Raw genomic sequence first — 27486 nt, forward strand, 5'->3', positions numbered from 1 at the left:
AGGCTGCCCTGTGCTAAATTATCCCTATAATCTTCAAAGACGTCATCAGGCAATTAAATAAATAAAAAATATGTTTATACAACTTTGTTCAGTGATGAAGTTTGAAGTCTAAAGTTTGAAGTTTATTTCTTTAAACAAAAGCAAATTTATGAATCACATAAATCACATCACATCAGCATTCTGAAACAGGTGCAGAGGTTTAATGAAACACCTATACTCAGTCAGACTGTGTCTGAAACAAGGTTGGTAAATAACAACCTGAATGTCATCCTTCAGTATTGTGTGTCAATGATCTGTTTTGTTCTTTTACAGAAGTAATATGATCATGTTTCAAACACTGACATTTGTTTTAAAGGAGCAAAGTGACTATTCTGAATATGGTACATTTATCCAATCTTGGTGTCGTCAATTCCCCCAGCATACAGTGTCTCTGTCGTCTGTCCTGTGCAGCTCTGATGTACGCCAGTATCTTCGGTAACGTGTCAGCCATCATTCAGAGACTGTACTCGGGCACGGCCCGGTACCACACCCAGATGCTGCGGGTCAAAGAGTTCATCCGGTTCCACCAGATCCCAGGAGGCCTGAGACAGAGGCTGGAGGAGTACTTCCAACACGCCTGGTCTTACACCAACGGCATCGACATGAATGCTGTAAGTTACACATACGCACACACACACACACACACACACACACACACACACACACACACACACACACTAACCCAAGTTCACAAGGCAAGAGCTCCATTTTTGGGGAGAAAGATCTTTTTGTTGTAAAGCTGACGTTTATAAAGATGGAGTTGTTGTTCATACTTTCAAAACTGTACTTTAAATTGTAAATTAATGGGTTTGTGCTCATAATGAACAACAACAAATGTGAGGGGGTATAGCTCAGTGGTAGAGCATTTGACTGCAGATCAAGAGGTCCCCAGTTCAAATCTGGGTGCCCCCTGCATAATGTGAAGGTTTTGTCTACATAAGTCCAAACCACAACTGATGTACAGGCAACTCAGCTGGAACAAATATGAAGAAGAGGCTGACGATGCATGTTTCAGTTCTGCATTTGTGATCCGTCACGTCCCTAAACCTCTGGGCATGTGAAGAGTAAACATCTGTGCATTCACCAACATAGATAGTACCTGTACTATTATGTATTAGGGATGTAATTGGCAAATAGGATGATATTCACTGATTGCTTGGCTAAATGTTGTGTTAAGCTGTTAAAGTGTTTGAAGCAGTTATTTTTAAAGTGAAAGTAGGCAATTTTAAAGGTTGTTTGTATGATTGACTTTGTGCTCATTCAAAGATAAAGTACTGAAAGGCGGAATGACTTTAAAACAGTTCAGTAATTCTTTTTTATAATTAAGATTTCTTTATTTCCTGGCACAAAGTGGGGAATAAATAACAATAACAACGAAACCAAAAAAAACTTATTATTTTAAACATTGGCATCAGTATCGGTCCAGAACTTCATCTTCATCTTCTATACGTATAATATACATACATACATATATATATATATATATATATATATATATATATATATATATATATATATATATATATATATATATATATATATATATATATATATATATATATATATATGCATTAGTTGCATGCCTGAGAAGTGGATGTTCTAAATAAACAGTCTTACAAAACTCATATCATTAGTCGTTGTTAGCACACTTGCTTTGTATATCTTCCTATATATATTCTGTGTTTGACCTGCATGGATTGCTCACCAATGACCCAGTTTTCCCACACTGAACTTTTATGTAACCTTAAATAAACACAAATCCATTGTAAGTGGATCTGCTTTCAGAATAGAATAGAAATACTTTATTGTTCGCTGTGGGGGGGGGGGGGGGGGGGGGGTCGATTGGTTTGTTACATTTGCTCCATTCTGGATATATATAAATATACAGGAAATTATAACAATGAACAAATAGAAATGATGCTGAATAAAATAGAATAAGTAATATGTAAGCATATGTACATCCTGCTGCAGAAAACAACAACTTCTCTAGATATGTAAGAAATAAGTAGGTGATAATAAAAAATATGTGCATTATATTACTATCGCAACAGTTTGTAGGACACGAGAGAAAGGAAATATGTGAAAACACGTGCGCTGCAATACAATATAGTACACAGTATAACTGTTTAAATAATAATAGTGCTAAAATGACAATGTACTATTGTGCGGTTTAAGTAAATGCATTGATAATATGATGGTATTTTTTCCTATCTTTCACGTCTGTATCAGAGTGAGCCTTCTCCTCTACCGAGGCAGGTGTCTTTTGTCTAAAAAAACATCCTTTTCACTGTTCAGTTGGGGGTGTAGCTCAGTGGTAGAGCATTTGACTGCAGATCAAGAGGTCCCCAGTTCAATTCTGGGTGCCCCCTTATTGTTTAAACACATGTGAGATTCTCCACTTAGACCAGCGGTGGGCAACTCTGGTCCTGGAGAGCCACTGTACTGCATGTTTTAGGTTTCTCCCTACCCTAACACACCTGAGTCTAACAACCTAAAACATGCAGGACAGTGGCCCTCCAGGACCGGAATCACCTACCCTTGCCCTAGACTGAAACGTTGGCCGAGCATGTTTTCTGCAATGATGTGCGTCCCATCGCTTCCTGTGCAGCACTGGAGCACGACAGGTTAATGCCTGCCAATCCAGTGTGAGGATAGATTACCACTTTGTGCCTCGCTTCAATCAATCTGACACAATCTGCTCATCCTACAGTTTCTTGATTGTGAAAACTGAACCATTTCAAGATTCATGGAGAATCGTTTTAAGTGAATTCACCCAATTCTCTTTTGCTGCCCTTCAGGTTTTAAAGGGTTTCCCTGAGTGTCTGCAGGCTGACATCTGCCTCCATTTGAACCGCACCCTGCTGCAGAACTGCAAAGCTTTTCGAGGTGCCAACAAAGGCTGTCTGCGGGCTCTGGCCATGCGATTCAAGACCACCCATGCTCCGCCGGGTGACACTCTGGTCCACAGTGGGGACATCCTCATCGCCCTCTACTTCATCTCCAGAGGCTCCATCGAGATCCTCAGGGACGATGTGGTGGTGGCAATACTAGGTGAGCTGCAAGCCACAGCGGAGGAGGCCCCGCTTACTTTGTCCTTTTTTCCTGTAAGGTGGCAAATCATTCATTATTTTTATTATCAGCCATTCATTTAATTAATAAATTCATCATTTCAGTCATAAATGTCAGTGGTAATGACAAATGCCCATTACGAAACGTAGAAGATGTGGCTACAACTAAAATTAAGACTTGTTCTTTTGTCTCTTTATGTATTTGTTTGTTTATGGAACCATAAAAGTGCCATAAAAAATATAAATTCAAAAAAAAATTACAAAAAATAAATGTAATGTAAATGTTAAGAGAAAAAAATAAAATAATAAACAGGTAAATAAACAAAGTTGGAAATATAAAGAGAAATACATTTAAAAATGAATATAAAGAAACATTTATATAATATAAAGACAAATAACAAAACATGTAAAATAACTATAAGCATTGTCATTTATTCTCACATTTAGTTGTTGATTTATTTCTGTATATAAATAAATATATGTGAAAAATATACAGGCAAAATAGAAAAAATATATCAATAAATGTGAAAATAAAATGCTTGCAATTATTATTTAATATATTGTTATTCTTTATATTTCTACATTTCCTCTTTACATTTACATTTTTTATTTACTTATTCTCTATATTATATGTTCTATTTTTATTATTTTTTATGGCACTCCTTTGACTCCATATTTGTCCGTCCATCTTTTCGTCTCTTTCTTACAAAACCGGAACTCACACCGCCCTTTACAACACACGCACGCGCACACACACACGCACGCACGCACGCACGCACGCACGCACGCACACACACACACACACACACAAACTGTGTGTTGTGTAGCCAGAGGTGTTTGGGCACAGCTCCACTTCCATTCCACAGGGGCATTGATCATCAATAGCCCCGGCACACACATCCGCATAGGTCACTTCTGTTCCAGCTGTGTTTGAGGGGATCATTAATTTGTTTGGAGCAGCAGTGCTGTTGAGGATCAGTGTCACTCGGTTTTTCATTTGTTTGGGATCAGATCCATCCATCAAAATGTTGTCTATTACCAGCAGTGGCTTGCTCACTTGGTCAAACATCCATTGATTATAACTCTGTTTCTGCAGGAAAGAACGACATCTTTGGTGAACCCATCAGCCTCTACGGGAGGCCGGGTAAATCCAGCGCCGACGTCAGGGCTTTGACCTACTGCGACCTTCACAAGATCCAGAGGGATGACCTGCTGGAAGTGCTGGACATGTATCCAGACTTCTCCGACAAGTTCTGGAACAACGTGGAGATCACCTTCAACCTGAGAGATGTGAGTGCCTCCAGAGGGCGATGTCACTGACAGTGATCTCAGTCCTTTTGCAAGATCTGTGCTTTTGACCCCATAAAAAAAACATTTAACCAGTTGATAGATCATCACCTCACAAACTAATGAATGAAGACCGCTTAAATAGGTAAACTGTGGAGTTTACATTATAAGTCCCATTCACACAGGACCAGTCCGCAGTGTCCTTAAAATGTAATTCCGGCGCAAAATCATCCCATGGTCTTTTTCAGCACTTACATACATCAAATAATCCAGCGAGACAGTTTTTTTCGTGTATGAACTATTAACGGTGCAATCCAGGAGAGTCGCTAACAGCCAAATGTGGCTACTCTGATTAGCTCGATTAAAACGTCTTTTTTAACCACTAATACTGCTCAAAATAACAACGAACCTCTGCAGCAGCATGAGAAGAGTCCCTACACAAACCGAAGCAGTATGCAAGTGCAGAAAAAGACCATGGGATGATTTTGCGGCGGAATTACACTTTAATGAACTTTAGAAGTCATATTTGGGCCTATTGTTGTGTGTGATGTGGTTTTTCTTTTTGTTTTTCCAAAGTAGATTGTTAGATTGATAGATCTATTTCTATGCTTCTGTAAGTATGAGATCCGGTGTGTTTTTGAATTGCTGAAGCTGATATGTATCAGGCAGATAGAATACTCCAGCAGACACCGGGCAGGGACTCTGAATGTGGCTACCGCCGGACACGCCATCGAAGAAGCTCCCTGCGCCGGCGAAACCGACCGGGTGAGTGAGAGACGAGGTGTAACCCATTTCCATACGTTTCTGCTCTGTTTAACCTGCATATTATTATCTTATCCTGGCTGTCCTGTGTCAACATCTGAACAGATGGCATGGACCGTGAAGACTCTTATCCCGATCAGTCCTGTCCGATGGCAAACCACCACCAAGGCACGATGGCAGAATCCCACTGGGAAGATCTCTGCAGCAGCGCCAGCATCTGCTCGCAGTCTAGTGATGATGAGATGAAGCCTATAGGGCACAGCAAGGGGGAGCTGTACCCCACAGGGGGTGACACCAGAGACTACCCCCCACCAGTGGTCAACCTCCTGCCTCACAGTGGACCCTCAGCAGGGATGGGTGGAGGACCACCATACTCAGGTAAACACAATTCCCCCATCAGTCATGTCTGGGTTTTTTAGTTTAGAAGTTTATTGAACACAGTCAAGTACATTGTAGATTTTTTTATATAAAATATGAAATAGATTCCATGCATACAGGTTTCTCGTCGAGACTAATGTGCAACCCCTGTCCCTGGTTAGGCCTTTACTAAAAGTTACACAAGTGAAGTTAAAGACAATGCACATGTTAGAATACAAAAGACACCAAGTAAAGGACACATAATGAGAAAAATAAGGACAACAAGTAATGTGTGTTTGTGTAAGCGTACCCTGTGTTCACAGGAGTTTTTCAGCCATTGTTTTACTTGCGTGTTAAAAACATTGAGCTCTGTCAGTGTTTTGATGTCCGGTGGTAACACTCCCCAGTGTAAAGGATGATTGTCCGGATGTTGTTCTGCGTTTCGCTATTAGACAACTTCTGCGTGTTGCACCCCTAGTTCTGATGCTACTGTTGTGTTTGTTTACCAATTGGTAGAGTAGTATTTCTACGAGCAAGGTTGTTCACACCCATGAAAATAAGTTTTAAAAATGAAAATCTTACAAAACTGTCAGATCCCAGTAAATTATGTTTCTTTGGGATTTGGCGATAATGCCATCTAGCAGGTTTCTGATCCATTCTGGGTGGACTCCAGTAGACCCAGTAGAGCCTTGAAACATTTCAGGTGGACCAAATTCAGTTCATTCACTCATATCTGAAATGATGTCCACACTAAAACTAAACCAAAACTGGAATCAAAACAAATGAAACATCTTAAATTAGACACACTGACTGGTGCTCCTAAAAACTATCTATCTTTCCTTCTTCTGCACAGCAGCAGCACCCATCGGCATGTCAGGCCTGTACAGCTACTGGCCAGACCGCAGAACCAGCCAGTTCTCAGAGAGCCAGAGACGTGCGTCCTCCGTCAGGGCCAGTTTCCACCCTCCATCCTGCGCTGAGGAACGGCCCAGTGAGCTGGAGTCCAGGCTGGAGCTGCTGCAGTCCCAGTTAAACAGGTGGGTGGATGTTATTTGTCTACAGGTTATAATGAAAACAATAGAGGGGGCACCCGGATTTGAACCGGGGACCTCTTGATCTGCAGTCAAATGCTCTACCACTGAGCTATACCCCCTGTTAAATTCTGGCTCGGAGGGTGTTGACTTGAATCATCATTCTACAGTGTTTACTTTTACGTCATGTTTCTGAAAAGCTGCTCCCTTCCTCCCCTGCTGTGTTTGCATATCAGTTCCCAGCTGTTTGTGTGCATGGAGTTGATATGTATGAGAGAAAGGGAGGAGAGAGGAGGAGGGAAGACAAATAAAGATAAGAAAAGGTGAGACTGAAATATGTCAAAAACATTCTCTGTAAAGTCAGATGTGTAAGTGCTTCTTTTTACCTGCGTATGAGGTAGAGAGAGAGAGAGAGAGAGAGAAAGAGAGAGAGAGCGCGCAAGAGAGAAACCTAGTGGACATTTCTGAAAAAGCAGATCAGAGGACTCAATAAAAAGATCATGTTCCATCCACAAAACAATCCTGACGTCTCTCTTCATCCCGCTCCCAGGCTGGAGACCCGTATGACAGCAGACATCAATGTGATCCTGCAGCTCCTCCAGAGGCAGATGGCCCCGGTGCCTCCGGCCTACAGCGCCGTGTCCCCCAGCCCTCACCCGCCTCACCCCACCACTCTGTACAGCACAGGAGCACCCACCATCCACACTGTCCCTCCACTCCAGCCTGTGCAGATGGACAGCGCTGCCTCACTCCTGCAGGTGTGACATACTTAAAGTTATAGTCATCCATGTTTGGAAATGTATGGGACTAATTCTAAGTCATTTAACTACTTGCAAAGCTATCAGTTTGGCATTTTGGGAAATTTGCTTGTTCAAAGATATCACAATCCGACCACCAGCACCCCTAAAGCTCATTAATTAACACATTATATCACTTGTCAATGCAAAAACGGACTATTTCTTGGCTGAGGCCCGTAACTTTCTGTGTCTGCTGGTTGTGTGGCAGTTAATGAGTGTCAGAGGTGCTGGCAGGTGGATTTTGTTACCTTTGAACAAACAAAAGGCTAGCTGTTTACAGTCTTAACAAACAAATATTAATTTGCATTTTTCTCTTTATCGTGGGCAAAGTCGATGTAGAAAGCCAGGCTGTGTGAAAATCACAGGCGTGCTCATGCTGGATGTGTGGCTTAATCCTTCTCTCTCTTTCCAGAGTCCAAACTCTGACTTCAACCACAAATCCAAGGACTCTCTGTCCAGCGGGATCCATCTCACTGTGGCCTCCGAGGACACCATGTCCATGTCGCCGGAGGCCGACCCACCACATCTGACCTCTGTGGACCTCAGCCCTCCTCTTTTGTCCGGGGACCTGCAGCCTCCTGAACTGCAATGTGTCAGCCAGCGCTTCCCCTCCCTCCCTGAGCACCTGGAGACCTCCACAGAGATGCAGGAGATCCAGAGGCACGTCTCTGACCCTGTCTTGCCAGGCAGCTAGAATCACTACTGCCACCCAAAAGCCTGCTCCTTTGGACGGGACAGCCGTGTGATCCCCTACTCTGTCACTTCCGTTTTCCTCCCGTCAAACCTCCTCTGTCCTGTTCAGATGCTGCTGTCGAGCGTGGGACACCTTGCCTTCCACGTCACTGAAGGTTCAGAGGACCTCCTGCTTCTTACGGACTGACTCCGCGGCGCCCCTCACAGGCCGCTGTGGTTTTTGTGCTCCAGCGTGTCCCTTCACACCCAAGGTCCTGTGCAATGAAGAGATTATTCCTGCCCAGCAGGGTGGGCAGATTACAAGACAGTAAACACATGCAAACATTATACATGCGGTCGCTGGACCTGAAAGCAACTGAAAGGTGAAATGTCAAGGACTACTACTATGTTTCACATGTGAAGAATCATCTGCATTCACTCGGTGTAAGAGTTGCACATTTAGACTTAATTTAGAAAAATGTAATTGTTTATTTGGAATTGAATTTATTTTCCTAATATTAGAGATGTGTCGGCCACACTAAGAGCGATACATCTAGAAAATATTATAAACTATGGTTGTTTTAAGTTAGAGATTCACTTTTGTTGTTTTGTTTTAAAAAAAATATCAAAAAGCACACCATAGCTGTCTGGCACACTGTGAAGGATTAAAGGGAAACGTATAACTTTCATCTCATATTTCATGTTCTGACATTTAGACGTGAACCGACAGACTTGTTAGGGGGGGTCAGGAAAAGGTACAACACTGAACACAACCAAGCCAAACGACTTTCTTGTACATTTACATGTACAGTAGCTCTTACAGTTTTGTTTCGATCACGATGACTCTTTGTGTGTCTGAACTATTTTTCACGATAGAGGACTCGTTCTCCTGTTCTTCAGACCGTAAAACTTAAAACAGGCAAAAGGAAAAAAAAAACTGCAGAAGGTTGTTTTCACGCGCAGGCACAGACGTTGTCTCGAGGCGTCCTTTGTTAAGATGATTTCACAGCTCCAACCACAAGGTGGATGTAATGCCTTTTGAAGCGTTTATAAATCTGTATAAGCACAAATTCCTGTTATTTAACTTTTTTTTTCTTTTGATTAAAGATGCACTGCATAGTTAAACTGGGTGTCCGAAATTCTTTTTTTGACTCTCCAGATTGCTCAACAGGCTGTTGCCAAATTGAAGAAGAAGAATTACTTTATTAATCCCACAACAGGAAATTCGATTTCTTCACTCTATTATTATTCATGTTACACACACAGGCCCGAAATACACACACATGCACAAACAGGACCTATACATGCAATTAATGGAGAGACGTCAGAGTGAGGGGGCTGCCACAGACCAGCGCCCCGAGCAGTTGGGGGTTCGGTGCCTTGCTCAACAGCACCTCTGCAGTGCCCAGGAGATGAACTGGCACCTCTCCTGCCACCAGTCCACGCTCCATTCATGGTCCACACAGGGACCCGAAACTGCGACCCTCTGGTTCCCAGCCGAGTCACCTATGGTGGCCACTGCCACCTCATGAAGGTAAAGTTACAGAACAAGCTCCAGCAGAAGATGATAGTGGTGACTGTGTACAGGTATGGTTACAGTTTATAAAAGGGTTTGATATAGTTTTACTGTTGTTAAACATGGTTGTACTACGTCGATGCATCCGCTCAAATCCGGGTGACCCCTCTTTGGCAAAACTAACTGTACGGTCAAATATATACCTTAAGTAAAAATGTTTTAATTTACAGTAACTCACAGATTAAATAACAAAAAAAGTAATAATAATACAACCTTCAAGATTGAGGGGATTGTTATAACAGGATGGTCTCTGGTGTTATGAAAGCAACTGAAGTACCTGCTATGCAAACGCCACAGGAGGGAAGAACCTGTGCAAAAACAACGGCGGTGGTGGTGAATTTATATAGGGGGTATAGCTCAGTGGTAGAGCATTTGACTGCAGATCAAGAGGTCCCCGGTTCAAATCCGAGTGCCCCCTCTTTGTAGATAGCCCATTCCATGAAAACTGAAATGTTGATTGGTGTTATCTGTAGACAGAAATGTAAACCAACATTGGGATAACACAACAAATGTCATGAGTCTGCATATATCCACATGTCATGCAGGAAGTTTGTCCAAGAAAGGCAAAATATTGGTGATATAAAAGAAAAAATTGGGCAAGAAGAGAACATTTAAAAGGAAACTACAGTGTGAAGACAGTATTCAAGAAAGGGTTTTGAGGGTTTTTTAAAAGAATGACTGGATTAAGCTTTATAATGAATGGACACAGACAGAGAAAAACCTGAGGGTGGCAATAACGATGAGGTCAAACCTCAGATGATCTGTAATACGTTTGTCAAAAGTATTGACAACCTTCAATATGAAAGTTTTGGAGAAAATAGACGTATTCATGCCTGTGAAGCTCATTTGTCCAGGTCATCGTTATCCCCGAAGCAATTTCAGTCAAAAGCAACTGGACTTGGTTATTTGTCTAGGAAGACGTTTCACCTCTCATCCAAGAGGCTTCATCAGTTCATGTACGCAGACAAATAACCCGTTGTCAGTTGCTTTTGACCGAAATTGCTTTGGGGATAGACGTATTCATGTGTAAAACTACAAGAACAAGCATTTCTTCCCTGTGCCGTAGCGAAAATTGATACATTCATCACTCACAAGTGTAGTAAGACATACAGGCTCATAACTTGAAGCATATGATAAGCATTAGCAGTAAAAAAAATAAAACAGGACAAATAATTCATCTTTTACAGAGCTGTCGCACCCACGATGTCTTCAAAATGATACAATCTTCATTAAATGCATTACGTACCGAAGCTAATAAAAACAGATCTGTTATCAGATTTTGTAACGATTATTACGCGTTATTTCAAATGTGTCGACGTATGTTAAGTGACTTCTTCTTAAAAATATATTGTATATTGTATCGTAACAACCTTAATCTGTACGATAAGAAGTACAAAATGAAGCGATGCATCATCAAGTTTGTTCCTAGGACATGGAGGAATACAATTTATTAGAGCAAATTCAATAATAAACTTTATGAAAAAGCTACAACATGAACACTTGTCTTACCAACATCTCCAGTTGATATATTTATATGTATGTACATCTTTGCCTTGTAATGGCATGCTACAAGGACATAACCCTTTAATTATTGAAAACAACAAACAAAAAGAAAGAGAGGCACACTCCTCCCGTCATTTCACGACTCACTCGAGACATGGAAGAAAAATGCAGCTTTCAAAGCACAATCTTCTACAAATAAAGGAGAAGAGAATAAGTAGGGAGTTAAAAAGGCTGAACTGCTCCGGTAGGTTGTGAGTGTTGCTGTACACGGCTGGCTCACAGCGTCACCGGCCAAACCAAAACACACCGTATGGTGAGACACCTACGGTGACGATACCATCACTCTCACGGTTATTTTACACTTTATAAAAGCTGCACAGGTCACAAGTCTGAGCCTCGATCATTAGCAAAGAGGGTACTGGACACCTGAAAACTGTTACGGGGATAAACAAGACCATAGTGAACTGATCGTTGAATCACCAATAATATGTTACGAGTCCTCAAGAAGGCTGTGACATATTCCTACATATCAGAGAGGATGTCTTCTGCCACCTACAGTAGTTTGTATCAACCTTTACAACTCAAAACAGATGAAACACACGACACCTAAACCCTTCATGATAATCTCACAGCTGGCTGAAATCACACCAACAAGTACAAAAATCTGATTTTCGTAGATGACTGCTGAGAGTCCCAAGCTTGTGAACACTCCCTTTGTTGTGAGCAAAATAAATAATAAGAGCTTAAACACGTCTTAATAGAAGAACAATGGAGTAAAGGGAGAAAATGTAAACAGGGTTATCGTGGCGCAGGTGTGTGTGTGTATGTGCGTGTGTGTGTGTGTGCGATACTCCAAACACGTTCCAAAAGTTCACTCGTGACCTCGTCCTTGTCTTGAAAGGGGGAGTGGGCGAGGACTAAAAAATTAAGTCTGAAACAAGAAAGAGCTTCTCTTCTTCTTCTAAAGTGTCTGTGGCTCTTAGACACGCAGGATCTCCAGGCAGTTGTTGTAGCAGATGGCGATCCAGTCCGGCTGCGTGGACGCCCACTGCACGTTGTTGATCTCGCCTTCGGCAGTGTAGGCCAGGATGGGGTCCTCGATGGCGCGCGGCATCTGCTGGATGTCCCAGATCAGAGCCTGGTGGTCGTCGGCTGAGGAGAGAAGACACGCAGAGAGGGCGTTATAAGAGTTAAGATTAAAAGGTTTGGGCTGTTTACAATCCATAACTATTACAACCTTGACTAATCTACCGGTGGCTTTACCTGCAGTGCAGATGTGACACGACGAGTGAGGCGCCCAGGCAATGCCGTTGACACAAGCGCGATGGTTGTTGAGCCGAGCCACCGGAGTGCAAGGCACGCGTACGTCCAGGATGACCACCTACCACACAGATACATTAATGCTAAAGACTGACAAACACTCAGTTTCAACATGCGTGGAGGCTACAAACTGACCTCCATGCCGTCCATGGCCATCGTAGCCAAGTAGTTGGGGTCCTGCTTGTTCCAGCAGAGGCGCAGCAGTGGATGGTGCTGGGGGTCTTCATAGATGATAGTGCTGTGCTCCAGGTGCCGGAGGTCAAACATGCGGACGGATCCGTCGGCGCCCACGGAGGCGAACATATCTCTGCCACCTCCTGCACGGCTGAAAGCGATGTCGTACACCTGCACAGACATGGAGCGACAGCAGCCGTGTTTCTATAAAACTTATTTTCCCATTGCACTTTGAAGATTAGCATAAGAAAAGATGAATGGAAACTGCAAAATACAATAAAACTTCCTCAAAGGCACATAAAAGTTTTTGTGCTCGCTTGATATGCCTTTTGGCCTTTTAGCGTAACATTTAACATACAAGCGATCAGCTGTTCCCGCTCTGTGTGTCTTCTCAGGTATAACGTTTCTTTGTCTCTGGACAGCAGGAAACAGGACCAACACCAGCTCCCCTTAAAAACCTACTAAAACCCAGTTTAAACAAATTCCTGAAGACATATCTCTTAATTTGTTGTGAGATGAGTCAACTTGTTTTCTTTCCGGTTAGCAACCTCTACTTCTTATTCTCTGTTAGCTGGAGGATTACAGCCATGTGAAGCCTTTTTAAAAGTTTGCTTTTAAACAGTTGAATGGAAACACTTTTTTTTTTTTTAGATGTTTCATGTACAATCTATAAACTGTATAAGAAAATGGACGCAGCCTCTCCGTCGATGTCCGTTCTCTCAACTTGATCTAATCGTTGTCGCCTACTGGAGTCGCCATCTTGTCAGACTTTGACTCCGCCTCATTTCCTCTTACCAAAAAAGGGCATGTATGTGACGTTGGGGGGAAGGGGTTACCTTCATCTGGCTGACGTTTACCTCAGAGGAGAAGTGAGGGCCAGAGGCTAGCTGTCACTCAAGAGGCCACGCCCCTAATTATTTATAAACTTTAACCTCCAATAAAATAAAAACTAGCCGGGTATCCAAAAATTCACCCCCCTCAGTGTTGTCATGGAGCTATGACCTAAACATACATACTAGAATGTTTTTTTGTACCAGGCTTTAAACAGGTTTAATGATGCTGTGAAAACAGCCTGTTTAACATGGGGGTCAATGAGAAACTGCTCTATTATCAAACACTCAGAGAACTGCAGCTTTTGGCACTTCCTGATTGGATCAACCAGGAAGTGGCTGTGGTGGGTGCTTGGTACACACACACACACCTCTTTGTCATGAGCGATCAGTTGGGTCTTCACATGCCCAGACACCAGGTTGACTCGTCCTAACACCTGACCGGTCTCCAACCCCCAGATCGTGCAGGTGGTGTCGATGCTGGAAGTCCCTGCGGAAACAAACCGACATGTTTAAACTGTACAAATAAAAAAGAGCAACAAAGTCGGATTCATAGCCTCCTTTTATATTCATCACACGGCGGATTTCTTACCCAGCAGATTGGGATCGACTTCATTCCAGTCGAAGGACGTGAGCGGAGCACAGAAGTCTGAGTTCTTGTTGTTGTTCAGCAAACACTCGAGGCGTGTTTCCGTGTCACTGACCTGCGTGATTAATGCAAACCCAAGTTGGCAGTGAGCAGACGTCTTCAAACAAGTGCTACATTCAAGTGCTACATTCAAGTCAATGTGGACATTTCACCGCTTCCAGCTGGCTGATCTAAAGCAGTAAACAAACACTGACTAGTTTGTGTTTATCATGGAAAGGCAAAACAAATAATCTGCTTTTTGAGAGTAAACATCAAGCACTTTTCAAGGTACCTCAGACAAATATGTCCAGACTCTTAAGCCTTTTCATTACAGCTATTTGCATGTATAATTATTATTATTATTATTAGAAAAAATACATTTTATTTAACTGTAGCGTGATCTATGGCTGTCTTCAAAGAAACTCTTCGATCTTGACACACTCTTGACGACTAAGCGAGGAATTGATTAAAATTGAGTTTCTCCACAAAGAATCATACAAGAGCACCACTGTAAATCTTGTCTTTACCGGAGATGTGCTCATGAAAAAAGGGCATTAAAAAAATGACTAAAGAAATTTTAGTTGACCAAGAACAAAGCGACTGATCAGTGGACTAAGAGGGGAAAGCCTGAGTGTGATCGCTACTGTACAGAATAAAAATGAACAGCTGTTGTAGTAAATTCTGTGTAGGAAATGGTCATTATTCAAAATCAACATGTATTAAGATGCATATCTTATCAGCAATACTGAGGCTTCTGCAACTGATGTTTTTTTAACAATGATGGAGCTCTGTTTTGGATTTGTTGATTTAACATATCTGTTCATTGATTATTTTATATTTGCACTCTTTCTGATAAATAATTATCATACATTAATGGGCAGTCATAAAGAAAAGGAAAAAAAAACAGAGAGAAAAATAAATGTACAATAACATAACAAGTATAACAAAGTAAATTCTGTTTACACATCCGAAAAGAAGTGGGAAGAAGTATAAGCTTATTTCATTCCACCCCTTTTTACCTTATATAAATAAAGCTCGACCTTATCTATTGCACAGATAATATGACATTATCAGGTTTTGGCTACACAAGCAAACACTTGTCACTTCATTGTTGGTTTTCATGGAATTTGATGAACATAGAAGGTTATATATATATATAAATATATATCTCATCTTACCCTCCATATGCGCAGGTAGTCCCCACTGGTGGCCAGCAGGTCCGGGTAAACCCCCTTGGTGTCTGGGATCCACATGATCTTGGTGGTGGGGTAAGGGTGGTCAAACGTGTTCCTGCAGATGAACTCTGAGCTCTCTTCTTCCAGACCCACCAGCTGGACCTGTGCAGCAGCAAGCAAACAAACAAACATACAAACAAACAAACACACCATCTGTTATAACAACAAGACAGTTAAATCCACGTTTACAGGGCTAGAAATAACATTATAGCCATGCAGTATACAGTGTCCCTGAGGGGTTTTACTATCACAGAATATGAGGAATAAACGACAAAAACAGTGATTTTTCATAGGGATGCAAAATAATATCAGCAGGTGGTATATCAGCCGATATTGACTCTAAAATAATTGGATAACACATGGCGGTGCGGTCGTTAGCAGGGAGCCACAGTGAGCCACAGAGGGTTGATCTGAATCCTTCTGTGTAGAGTTTGCATGTTCTCCCCCTTGTCTGCGTGGGTTTTCTCCGGGTTCTCCGGCTCCAGCCTCTCAGCGTTCCAGTTAGGGACAAATGGTTGAAGATGATGGACGGATGACACAACAATATAATAAACCGATGAATAAATAAACTTCTGCTTTCTTGATTAAATCAGAATAAATGCCCGACAGAGCTCCACTACATTTATTCGGTAACTTTAGTTACTTTACAGATTCAGAGTATTAATGAAAAATATTAAACAAATAAAATAACATATGGATTAAGCTATAAAGCATTATTAAAGTAAATATAATTAGCCCTACCTTCATCAGATGCAGCATTAAAGGGATTACTGCTTTTACTTAAGTAAAAGATCTTGGATGAGCTTGCACAATATCACCCTTACCTGCCTTCCTTGTATTATGTTTATACATATATTATATATAGATATAGGTATGTATAACTGTATTACATTTAAGTATATTGTATATAACCATAACTAAGGTGCCTGTCTATTTTTGCCATCTGTATTGTATATTTGTCCTAATAATATTATTATTATTAAACTATTATTTTGTTTTTTATTTTAGGTGTACTAAGTGTCTACATTTTATATGTCTACCTGTCTGAGAGAGTGAACACCTACCCAGGTCAAATTCCATGTAAGTGTGCGTACTTGGCCATTAAAGCTGATTGTGATGTTTATGCAAAGTATTACCAAATAGAATTTGTTCTCTCAACAACTTCTCAATGTGTTGCTAAGAAATGTCACCGTGCTCAGGACCAGCCTCTTCCCCACACTGACCCATGGTAGGCTAGACTCCATTAACATATATAAACATCTGATTAAAATCCACTATCATGCATCCCTATTTTTGCACATTGGTGCTGCGCAGGACAGTTAGCATTAGCATGTAGCTCGCAGATGAATGGCCACACCACCACGCACCTTGTTGTTGTATTCCTCCACAAAGCTCCCGAGTGCCAGGCGGAAGCGTTTGTCCGGACGCACGCTCCAGTTCATCGCGTACACCGTCCATGGAGCCTCGTATTTGTAGATTTCTTTTCTTTTGCCGTGAAGCGACATCCTCTCTCTCTCTCTCTCTCTCTCTCTCTCTCTCTGTGTGTCTCCCCCTGAAGCTGCAGCAGCTGTTGTCCGAGCAGCTAACACGCGTAGCTGCGAAATAAGTTCTTGCTGAAGGACACTGATCACCTGCTGCTTTCACCTGCAGTGACTAGTGTCTGCGGGCGCGCTGGTGGTGGCCGGTTTGTTACATTAATCTGGTTTTGGAGCGAGATTTCTCACCACTTTACTTAACAAAGAGTAGCATTGCTCTGTTTCCACCTACAGCTGTCAAGAGCAACAAACCACTGCGACTTCCGGTGATTATTTTCAAATTAAGGGGAGACACTTCAGGTGACAATGGAGGACTAAGCATGAATAATCAATCAATACATCAATAAATAAACGTGTAAATACATTGATAAATATATGAATAAATACAGGAATACATTAATAAATACATAAATAAATCAATTAATAAATCCTGAAATAAATGCTTAAATAAATGCATAAATACATACACTTTAGGTGACAATGAAGGACTAAACATGAATAATCAATCAATCAATAAATACATGAATAAATGTATGAATAAATCAAATAATTATTAAATACAGGAATAAATTAATAAAAACATAAATAAAACAATTAATAAATCCTGGAATACATGCTTAAATAAATGTATAAATACATACACTTCGGGTGACAATGGAGGACTAGACATGAATAATCAATCAATCAATAAATGTCGAAATATATAAATAAATAAATACATAAATAACTAAATACATGAATAAATGTATACATAAATAAAATAATAAATACAGGAATAAATTAATAATAAATCAATTAATAAATCCTGACATAAATGAAGAAATAAATGCATAAATAAATGTATAAATACATACAGGTGACAATGGTGCACCAGACATGAATAGACAATCAATAAATAAATGTCGAAATAAATAAATAAAGGAACAGATTATTAAATACATAAATAAATCGATGAATACATTTAATTTAATCAATCCTGTGTTTTTTGAGTCATGTTCTCAGATGTCAAAAATAGCTGTTTATATAAATATATTTATAAAATAAATAAATAAAAAACATTTCTGTAAGTTGTATACATTAAAAATAGTGCACATTGTACGGGTTTATATGTTCAGTATATGTATGTATACCAAAACTTACAATAAATGCACTATAATGTGCACCAACTGTATTCTATACATTTTAATTTATGTTATTATTATTTATACATTTAGAAATACATTTTTGATTATGTGTTTTACTCTGGAGCATGTAAGAAAAGACATGTTCATATTGAATCTTTTAAATAAATATGACATTTTAAAAAGTAACATCCAGCCAGACATCACAAGATAATAGAAACACTTCCGACAGACACATTTCAAAATAAAACAGAAGCGGACACACAGCAGTAGCATCCATACTATTGACACAGCGTGGCTGTCATTGATTCACCCTATCGCGATGCTTTTACTTTGAAATGTCGGTCCTGAGTAACTGCTTCGGGCGTGACGTCACTCACTACAAGGACAGTTCAGCTCAGGCTACTTAAGTTAGCTCAAACCTGCGTTACGTTTATTGTCACAGTAATTCTCCAGGTAAGCTCCATATTTACTAGTTGTTATGTTTTTAGTTAGACTCATTTTCGAGAGTTACGTTCAAAGAGAAAGAAAAAACCCGCCGCTTTCCTGTTTTTAAAGATTAGTTTGGTTGCGACTGTAGCAACAAGGTGTCATGCTAGTTACCCACCGTTAGCACGCTAATGCCAGATTATGCTAACAGCTAATGATGGAGTGAGTGAGAGCTGGGGGATGGTGGGGCTAGTTCTGATACATGATTACGGATTTGGGGTTTAATCCCGTGTCACTAGGGAAATACACAGCGTTAGTTTATTCCACTACAGAAAGGCAGACATATAATATAATTTAGCATATTAGCAAGCGATCCGCAAACGTTTGGTCTTTGGCTAAAGTTAGTTGAGCTCGCTACAGCTCACCAGATGTAACCCCCATCGTCACAGCACCTTAAGTTTGACCGAGTTTAACCTTCACGTCGCCCAGTATTATAATATCACAGTGGGTCATGAACATGTATTATCTTTAAGGTCCCATATTCTGCTCATTTTCAGGTTCACGCTCGTATTTTGGGTTTTCTACTAGAACATGTTTACATGCTTTAATGTTGATCTGTCTGAATATTCAAATTCAAAACGGGCTTTATTGGCATGCAAGTTTTAGAGAAAACAATATTGCCAAAGCAAAGCATCAAAATACAATACGTCCAAATCTCCAGACACGTTATATACATTATGTACATTATCACTCACACTGTGTGTGTGTGTGTGTGTGTGTGTGTGTGTGTGTGTGTGTGTGTGTGTGTGTGTGTGTGTGTGTGTGTGTGTGTGTGTGTGTGTCAGGTTGTGCTTTGTTGATACATACTGGGCAGCTAAATGTGCCCCATCTCCTTCATCTAGAAGTATTTTTAATTTTGAGACAGCGTTCAGCTCTTTGAACTCAGAAGAATTGTTTATTTAAACAATCTCAGCTTCATTTTCCCTGTTACACAATTTTGGACGTTGTAGGAGAAAGTGCATCTCTGTCTCATCTTCATCTTTCCCAAAAGTGGCCACATGTTCTGTTTTCTTTTGGTAGCCATGTTTTTTTGTGTCTTCCTGTTTCGATTGCCAGTCTGTGGTCACTGAGCCTGTACTCCCTCTGTCTGAAACTAGATGCACAATCCAGTTTTTTACGATCAAATCTGATATCGATACCTGGGCTGAACGTATCGAATCCCCGATTCCGATCCTACTGTTGAATGAATGAACCATATACCTGTCCGTGTGAGTGAAGGCATCAGGCCTGACATAAACATTTAGCCTTTTTTTAAAAAAAGGTAGCAAATTAACACTGATATAGATGTACTTAATATGGTTACTCTGCTTGATGACGTAACTTGTGCTTCAAACATATAATTAAAGTGACAAGATTGCTGTAAGTTTATTGCTGTGTATGATATTAATAAAAAAAGAAATAACTTAATCAAAATGCTGGATCGGCCTCATTCTTCCAATATCTGATCCAGCTAATTAGTCAATCCGGGTATCAGAGCGGTGCATCTCGATCTGAACCGCTCCGCTCCACACCTGCGCTCTCTGCTTTTCTGCACCGTCCTTGCAGCCGGAGAATGACTGTAACAGCACTGTAGCAGCCCTTTCTTCATAGATAGATAGATAGATAGATGGATAGATGGATAGATGGATAGATAGATGGATGGATGGATGGATAGATGGTATAATTGTGACATCACAACTGTGCAGGAAGTTCTGGCGGCTCGTTTTAGAGTTTCTAAATACAGGCTGTGTGCATTTCTCTGAGGATTGAGTGTTTTGATACTTTCACAATATTTATAGAACACTTCAAACTACTTTATAATATAAAAAAAGATACTGCAGTCTTACTTTTTATAATTAGGGACTGTCTGCTGTAGCATTTTATTGGAAATTACACTATAGTTATATTTTACTGGGAGACAGGTTGAAAAAATGTTTCCCGTGTACTGACACACTGGAGCTCCTTCTCTTCCTTAGTCGTTGTTTTCTCGTTAGGCTCGGCCCAGAGGGATTTTGTCTCTCTCTCTTTGGGGTTTGTCACATGAATAGCTCACCCATTTTGTGTGTGTGTGTGTGAGTGTGAGCAGGGACTGACTTGGTTACTGTGATGTGGACCCTGTCACAGTTGTAACATAACTGCCAGAGGCCTCTGTTTAGAGTAACCTGTTAAATATTTACATGGCATAGTAGTGTAAGGTTGTGATTAATTGAAGCAGGTTGACACTATTGTCACACCTAATTGATTTACCACATGTCATATTTACAAATATTCTAGAGAAAATCTAATGTTAAGATCCTCATTTTAGCACAGCCTAGCATCTTGCAGAAGTAGATGACTGATTTCTGAACTGATTTGACTTCTTGTTTTTCAAAGTGTGTAAGACTTTTCTTCCCTATTGTTTAGCATTTGTATTAGGCATGTTTAACTTCTGCATTTGACCTTCTCTGTCAGTTCTTACACCACCCGTATTTACATATTTTCCTGCCTGTTGCATCAACTCTCTTTGACCTTTTTGCCTTTTCACTTTGGTCCAGGTCCCACCATGCGTAGTGCGTATCTCCTCCTGATACCTGCGCTGCTGCTCCTCCTGGCCTTTCCGGTCTCCAGGGGACGCTACAACGATGACTTTGATGATGGCGAGGACCTAGCAGACTTTGATGACAATGACTTCGCTGAGTTTGAGGACATGAACGAGGATCCAGCAGCAGAGGCGGAAACTGCCCCACCGCCTCGTGCCTCGCCGTCCTCGCAGCCTGAAGAGGATGAAGATGAAGATGAAGCCACTGTGGAGCTGGAGGATGGCCTGGACGGTTTTGAGGACTCAGAGACACAGGTACATTGCCATGTCTCACTGTTTACATTTTAATATTTTAGCACAGTTAAAAGTTTCTGATTGTTTATGGATTTATATTAATTTGCACAGAATCCGAAGTAAAGCTAATTCAACTTCATGTTACCCTAGGATCAGGACATGTACAGCAAATATGACCAGGAGGAGTTTGAGGGGATTGGAGACATGGAGAAGACGGGCCACTCCATGAAGGACCCCCTCATAATCCACACGGTAAACCTGGATTATTGCTAAACTCTTCTCAGAAGCAAGTTACAGTTGCTTGTAGTGATCTGCCAAAGCTCTGAACGTGAACATGGTTTCTGCTGCGTACAAAACATATAGTGTTGTGTGTTTTCATTGTAATGAAAATTCAGGCAATTTACATAAACTCTTCTCTTGGAAACTCTACAATAGCAACACTGGAGTTTGTAGCCTTTGGCAACTGATTGCCTTTAGCTTAAATTACCATTCTTTCAGTTACATTGATACGGTTTGGAATTTACTGACACAACTGATGTTTTAGAAATAATCTCTGTAATCTGCACCCTACTGCATTGCACTTTATAAAAGTAGTTAAACTTATGGATAAGATTTGAATTGTGATGATAAAAATAAGATTTGCAACATGATGCTTTTAAAAGGAATCTGTTTTTAAATAGAGAAAACATCAGAATTGAATAGATTTTTTAAATATTTAAATACTCTATAATACATTTTTCAGATTATAACATAAAGGTTTATTCACATGTACATCCACTGTATTGCTTACAGAAAGCTTAAAGGTTTAATTACGTCAAAGGGCTATCAGACGCTGAGCCATGCTGCCACTCCCTGGTAGTTGTATCATCTATCAGCGATCTGGAGTAACCACGGTTGGACGATATTTAAATGGAAACAATCAGCCGACCCTGACGTAAATGTTAACTAACAAGAAATTGCAGTACAGAAATGCTAAACTGGGTTTAAGGTTGTTTAGAAACTGTCCACCAGAGAACCCTGACAAGTTGATCTTCACGTCATTAAGGAGTTATTTACGTTATATGTTTATGTAAAAAAAAAAGAAGAAAAAGAAACAACTATTGCCCAATATATCATTCTTTATCAGGGGAGGTAAAGGAAAAAATGCCCAGTATCAGTCGAGCTATAATCCTGATAATCGCTCGCTGTTTCTCCGCAGGTTCCTGCACATCTGCAGAACAGCTGGGAAAGTTACTACATGGAGATCCTGATGGTCACCGGCCTGTTGGCCTACATCATGAACTACATCATTGGCAAGAACAAGAACAGTCGCCTCGCTCAAGCCTGGTTCAACTCGCACAGGGAGCTTCTAGAGAGCAACTTTGCACTAATGGGTGAGTCCCTCCACCTCCGAGTTGTCTTCAGTGTACGAAAGCAATGGATGATCCAATGACAGTCGGTATGAAGCAGAACTTGTGTTCATTGTCGATAATTTGTGTGTGTGTGTAGGTGACGATGGCACCAGTAAAGAAGCGGTGAGCACTGGGAAGCTGAATCAGGAAAACGAGCACATCTACAACCTGTGGTGCTCCGGGCGCGTGTGCTGCGAAGGCATGCTAATCCAACTCAAGGTATTAGAAATGTTTAATGTGTAGAGGTTTGTTGGTGTCAAATATACAGCCATGTAACGTCCCTCGTGGTCTGTTCCAGTTTCTGAAGAGGCAGGACCTGCTCAACGTTCTGGCCAGGATGATGAGGCCCGCCTGTGACCAAGTGGTGTGTAATACAGACGCTCTGTACTGTGTTTTTAAGAGTAGTCTCACAGGCATTGTTTCACTTACGGCGTCTGTCTGTTTTTAGCAAATTAAAGTGACGCTTAATGAAGAGGACATGGACACTTTTGTGTTTGCTGTTGGCACCAAGAAAGCGATGGCCAAGCTTCAGAAGGAGATGCAGGACTTGGTAAATATCCTCAACAACTTGTCTACATGAATTTGATGCAATTTTTTCTACGGTTCTATTGTTACTACCCAGATGGATTGGTTTATTCGTAGTCCTTGTTCACACTGTTAGAGCTCTGACATCAAAGGACTAGTGGCGATGAAAGGCCGCCACCCAAAGAGTTGCACTCAAACAGACCACAAAGACTGCAGCCAGCGGCCGACCAGCATTTACATTACAAACCATTTCTGCTAATTGCTAAAAAAAAAAAATCTTACCCGATTGGAAGAACTTTGTTTTTTATTTTGGAGCCTCTTGACTTAAGCCATTTGTTTACTTTCGTCACTTCCTTTTTTCTTGTGCATTGATTCGCTTAAGCTGTTATTTCTCGCATCAGCGGACTCAGCCGCCGATTCAACAACAAGGGTGGACAAGTGCCAAAGGTGTAGGACCCAATACAAGAACTAACAGATGCTCAGACACACACACACACACAAAGTTGACCGACGGCTGACTCGAAGCCTGGTGTGTCAGGGCTCTCACGTTGTTACCTATAGACATTGATACTTAAACAGAAGTCTTCATTTTTATTTTTTCAGAGTGAGTTCTGCGGTGACAAGCCTAAGTCTGGAGCCAAGTTTGGACTCCCAGACTCGCTGACTATCCTAAGTGAGATGGGCGAGGTCACAGATGGAGTGATGGACAACAAGGTAATGTCTCTTTTCATTACTACAAAAACTCACTGCAGAGTTTCAGGGGTTATAACCGCGTTTCGTGATTTGTCCGACAACATCTTACTCCCTTTAAATGCAGCGCTCTTACATGTCTGGATCTGTTTTTGGTCTTTTAAGATGGTGCATTATATCACCAATCATGCTGACAAGATCGAGTCCATCCATTTCTCGGACCAATTTTCTGGTCCAAAAGTTATGCAAGAGTAAGTATTGCATCTTTTTTCGTCTTTTTAATCCCTTTCATGGGAGTTGTGTAGCATTTTTATTATTTTCTGTGTGGTGCTAAAAGTTCCTGTGTGGTTTTTCAGGGAGGGTCAGCCCTTAAAGCTGCCTGAGACCAAGAAGACGCTGTTGTTTACAATTAATGGTGAGCATTTAGTCTTTCTTTGTGTCTGAAAAAATCACTACACCTCATATAACCCCATTATTTGATTTTACTGTTGTTGAATGTGCACTGTTTTTGTGTTTGTGAAGTGCCTGGCATGGGAAACACCTCTCCCAAAGACATGGACGCTTTGCTCCCTCTCATGAACATGGTGATCTACAGCATCGACAAAGTCAAGAAGCTCCGTCTCAACAGAGAGGTGAGCAGGATTCAAGTGCTCTGGTGCCTCATGGTGCATCCAAGTGACCACTCACTCGTATTCTGTATTTTATGCTTTTTGAGTAAAAGTGTAACTACAGGTCCCTTTTTTATCCTCCCTGTATTTTTAGGGCAAAATGAAAGCTGACAGGAACCGCGCTCGTGTGGAGGAGAACTTCCTGAAGCAGACTCACGCTCAGCGTCAGGAGGCGGCTCAGACACGCCGCGAGGAGAAGAAGAGAGCTGAGAAGGAGAGGATCATGAATGAGGAGGACCCCGAGAGACAACGTCGTCTGGAGGTTGGAAATATCACACACACACACACACACACACACACACACACACACACACACACACACACACACACACACACACACACACACACACACACACACACACACACACAGGAAGTTAAAGGAGTAGCGTGATATTTTTGGAAATCTATTGAATCGCTTTCAGCTGAGGGTTAGATTAGAAGATTCAGGATTTCTATAGGTGCGTTTCCATTAGGGTAAAATGTGGCCGAAAGTTTCAAGGCACACCCTCTCATATGTCCGTTCACTCACCGTGTTTCCAAAAAGGCCCCAGAGGGATTTACTTGACTTCGGAGGTGACCTATCATTTTGATCAGCAGTGATCAGCTGATCAGTGATACAGGGCGCGTTCTTACTCAAGAGAAATACAGAATAGTTTGAATAAAGGTGGCCCGTATGATTCACAACGTCAGCTTTGTAACATGGAAGAAAACACTCCACCTCAAAATTTCTGGGCGCTGTAAATGTGTGTTGACAGACAGGCTGTAACCCTGTGCAAAGATCATTTTCTGCGCTGTGTAGTATCTGCCCCTGTCGACCCCGGTCTGCACTCTACTTCGCCGTGTTGTAGTGGCCGCTGTACCACCACACACGTCAAATACTTCTGAGAGCTACAGAGGTTTGTGCTAGAGAAACTCTCGTGCAAATTAGGGGCGTTTGGAAAAGATGGGCCTGCCTCACTCCGGGTATTTGACATAGTGGAAATGCACCTTATCGCTTACTGTTTATGAAGCAGTTCAACATATTTAGAATGTGCTTATTGTAAGTCACCTTGATTTTTTCTTTTCTGATAGATGAATAAATAGCTTGAGTCATCAGCTGGTTAGCCTAGCATAAAGACTGGAAACTGGGGAGGAAATGGTTCGACCGGTTCTGTCCATAAGTAACAAAATCCACCTAGGTGGTGCATGTCAGAGTTTGTCACAAATGTCTGTTACGGCACTGAAAAGAATTCAGTTGAGCTTGTAATGAAATTGGAAATTCAGGTTTTTAAATAGACTCGCACCCAAAACTAATGCAGTGGCACGTGTCGGGCTTGGGTGGACTATGCAAGTTCATGTAGGGTTTGTCCTGATCTAACTCTCAGCGTGAAATCAAATCAACATATTCCCCAAAATTTCGAGCAATTATATTAAAGAAAAGCACACAAATGAGTGGTTTTTTGTTGTTGTTTTTTTTAAATGTCTCAAATTCTTTTTTTTCTTCTTGTTCTTGTTTTAGGAGGCAGCCCAGCGTCGTGAGCAGAAGAAGATTGAGAAGAAGCAGATGAAGATGAAGCAGATCAAAGTGAAAGCCATGTAAAAAAAAAGACCAAAACAGGGATACAAGCACACGTGAAAGCAGTGCTCTGCTTCTTTCACCGCGGTCCGCAGCTCTGGCTCACAGTCGCTCTAAAACAGACATCCCGTGCCTCTGGGTGTGTCAAGCTCTGCTGTCTCCGTCACCACCTGCTCCATTCGGTGTGGCTCAACCCAAGTGACTCAGAGTGAACTGTCCAAGTCAAATGAGGGACGTTTCCACCGTCATATCACCACAGCTCACGCCAGGATTTTCTTTATCTGTCCCAACTATTTTCTCAACATTATTCAGAGCTCTGTTTGAAAGTAGCTTTTTTTAAAACTCCATCTGCTGGGAAGGAACACACTATTTTGTGGTACTGAGCCACATTTTTAAAAATAAATGAAAGCATTGTTGTGGTTTCATTGGAAATGTAATCGCATTAATATAATCTTAAATGATATTATCATGGAAATTTTAATTTATATCTGCTATGAGGTTTGTTTCTTGCAGGCTGTTTCTAACGAATATCTGAGCAAACATAATAAAATGCACTGGAGTCTGTTGGAAACCTGTTTGTTTTTAATAATAATACATTTTAAGGATTTGATTTGAAGGTGATTAATAAGGCCTGTTGCGTACAACAGAATCTGATACTGGTTGCAGTTGGTAAAAAAAAGTGAGGGACTATAACGGGGACCAGAAGGGGTGAGGCGTAAGGCTAAGTTTAACTTTGAGATTGAGTCAGCAGTCTCTCAGCTAGGTTTGGTTACATCAGTGTGGTTGAAAGGCTAAAATGGATACAATGACCGTGTCTGTGTGATTAAACCTGCGATCCCCCTCTGTAACTAGAGTCTCTCAGAGTTATTTTGTTGTCTAAACAATCTCAAAATGTAATGCAATCCTTAAATGGAAAACCATTACTACAAGAAGAAGAATTTACCTTTGTTTTTTTTAGTGTTCTGAATGGGATTAAGTTTAAACTGCATGACATGATAGCGTCCACACTTTGCAGGTGACACAGTCTGATGTACTTCTGTAAATCTGGATTTTGCAGGGACGTTTCACCAGCAGGGGTGTCTTTAATAGGCAGTAGTGGGGTGTAGCCTAATTTTAGCGCATATATTGGTAACATACGAAACTAGATCATCTAAGGAATCTATCGGTACCAACCATAACATGCTAGCTTGTTGGCAAGGGGACTTAATAATGCTCCGAAGTTGGGCTAAATTTTGGCGAGGGAAAACCGACATGACCCATTTTTGAAGGCATCCCATGACCTCTGACCTCACAAGATCTAAATGAAAATGGTTTAAATAGTTACCCACAACTCTCCCTTTATGGACACAACTGAAAGGCTTTATCATATCCAATGCAGTATGTGGCAAAAAACATGCAGTTCTTCTCATGCAGTACAAATGTGTTATTTTTGCCTTTTCTAA

The 27486-nt window shown here is 41.0% G+C and overlaps 3 protein-coding genes across 3 annotated transcripts in view; 2 read left to right on the forward strand and 1 right to left on the reverse strand.

Annotated features, from left to right (window-relative positions):
• kcnh6a (potassium voltage-gated channel, subfamily H (eag-related), member 6a) overlaps nt 1-8035 on the forward strand; it is a gene marked incomplete at both ends in the record, with an annotated part of 34281 nt that extends 26246 nt beyond the window's left edge. Inside the window, 8 exons of the mRNA XM_083931699.1 lie at nt 451-650; nt 2838-3090; nt 4204-4397; nt 5060-5159; nt 5262-5534; nt 6367-6550; nt 7095-7302; nt 7754-8035. Coding sequence (XP_083787825.1) covers nt 451-650; nt 2838-3090; nt 4204-4397; nt 5060-5159; nt 5262-5534; nt 6367-6550; nt 7095-7302; nt 7754-8035 — 1694 coding nt within the window. The remainder of the gene's footprint in view (nt 1-450; nt 651-2837; nt 3091-4203; nt 4398-5059; nt 5160-5261; nt 5535-6366; nt 6551-7094; nt 7303-7753) is intronic.
• Nucleotides 8036-11097: 3062 nt separating this feature from the next.
• dcaf7 (ddb1 and cul4 associated factor 7) lies at nt 11098-17054 on the reverse strand. Its single transcript, XM_083931090.1, has 7 exons — nt 16647-17054; nt 15223-15381; nt 14009-14120; nt 13788-13906; nt 12548-12757; nt 12356-12473; nt 11098-12244 (listed from the first exon to the last, which is right to left on the reverse strand). The coding sequence occupies exons 1-7, from the start codon at nt 16782-16784 to the stop codon at nt 12072-12074; spliced, it is 1029 nt and encodes a 342-aa protein (XP_083787216.1). The 5' UTR covers nt 16785-17054; the 3' UTR covers nt 11098-12071.
• Nucleotides 17055-18319: 1265 nt separating this feature from the next.
• ccdc47 (coiled-coil domain containing 47) lies at nt 18320-27146 on the forward strand. The gene is made up of 13 exons (XM_083930845.1): nt 18320-18391; nt 20938-21236; nt 21366-21467; nt 22414-22588; nt 22704-22825; nt 22905-22970; nt 23055-23156; nt 23735-23845; nt 23987-24072; nt 24178-24236; nt 24344-24453; nt 24584-24751; nt 25988-27146. Exons 2-13 carry the CDS (start codon nt 20946-20948, stop codon nt 26066-26068), a joined length of 1473 nt encoding a protein of 490 aa, XP_083786971.1. The 5' UTR covers nt 18320-18391; nt 20938-20945; the 3' UTR covers nt 26069-27146.
• Nucleotides 27147-27486: the final 340 nt, after the last annotated feature.

This window comes from Echiichthys vipera (assembly GCF_963691815.1).
Source record: "Echiichthys vipera genome assembly, chromosome: 17".
Taxonomy (NCBI): domain Eukaryota; kingdom Metazoa; phylum Chordata; class Actinopteri; order Perciformes; family Trachinidae; genus Echiichthys; species Echiichthys vipera.

What these genes read in the sequence shown, in the direction of transcription:
- dcaf7 (XM_083931090.1), bottom strand. Translation starts at nt 16,784, where the DNA reads ATGTCGCTTCACGGCAAAAGAAAAGAAATCTACAAATACGAGGCTCCA. An exon ending in AGTCGATCCCAATCTGCTGG is followed by an intron (nt 13,907 to 14,008) that starts GTAAGAAATCCG and finishes TTGTTTCCGCAG; the next exon opens with GGACTTCCAGCATCGACACC. An exon ending in TGATCGCTCATGACAAAGAG is followed by an intron (nt 12,758 to 13,787) that starts GTGTGTGTGTGT and finishes ATGTCTGTGCAG; the next exon opens with GTGTACGACATCGCTTTCAG.
- ccdc47 (XM_083930845.1), top strand. Translation starts at nt 20,946, where the DNA reads ATGCGTAGTGCGTATCTCCTCCTGATACCTGCGCTGCTGCTCCTCCTG. An exon ending in TTGAGGACTCAGAGACACAG is followed by an intron (nt 21,237 to 21,365) that starts GTACATTGCCAT and finishes ATGTTACCCTAG; the next exon opens with GATCAGGACATGTACAGCAA. An exon ending in AGAGACAACGTCGTCTGGAG is followed by an intron (nt 24,752 to 25,987) that starts GTTGGAAATATC and finishes TTCTTGTTTTAG; the next exon opens with GAGGCAGCCCAGCGTCGTGA.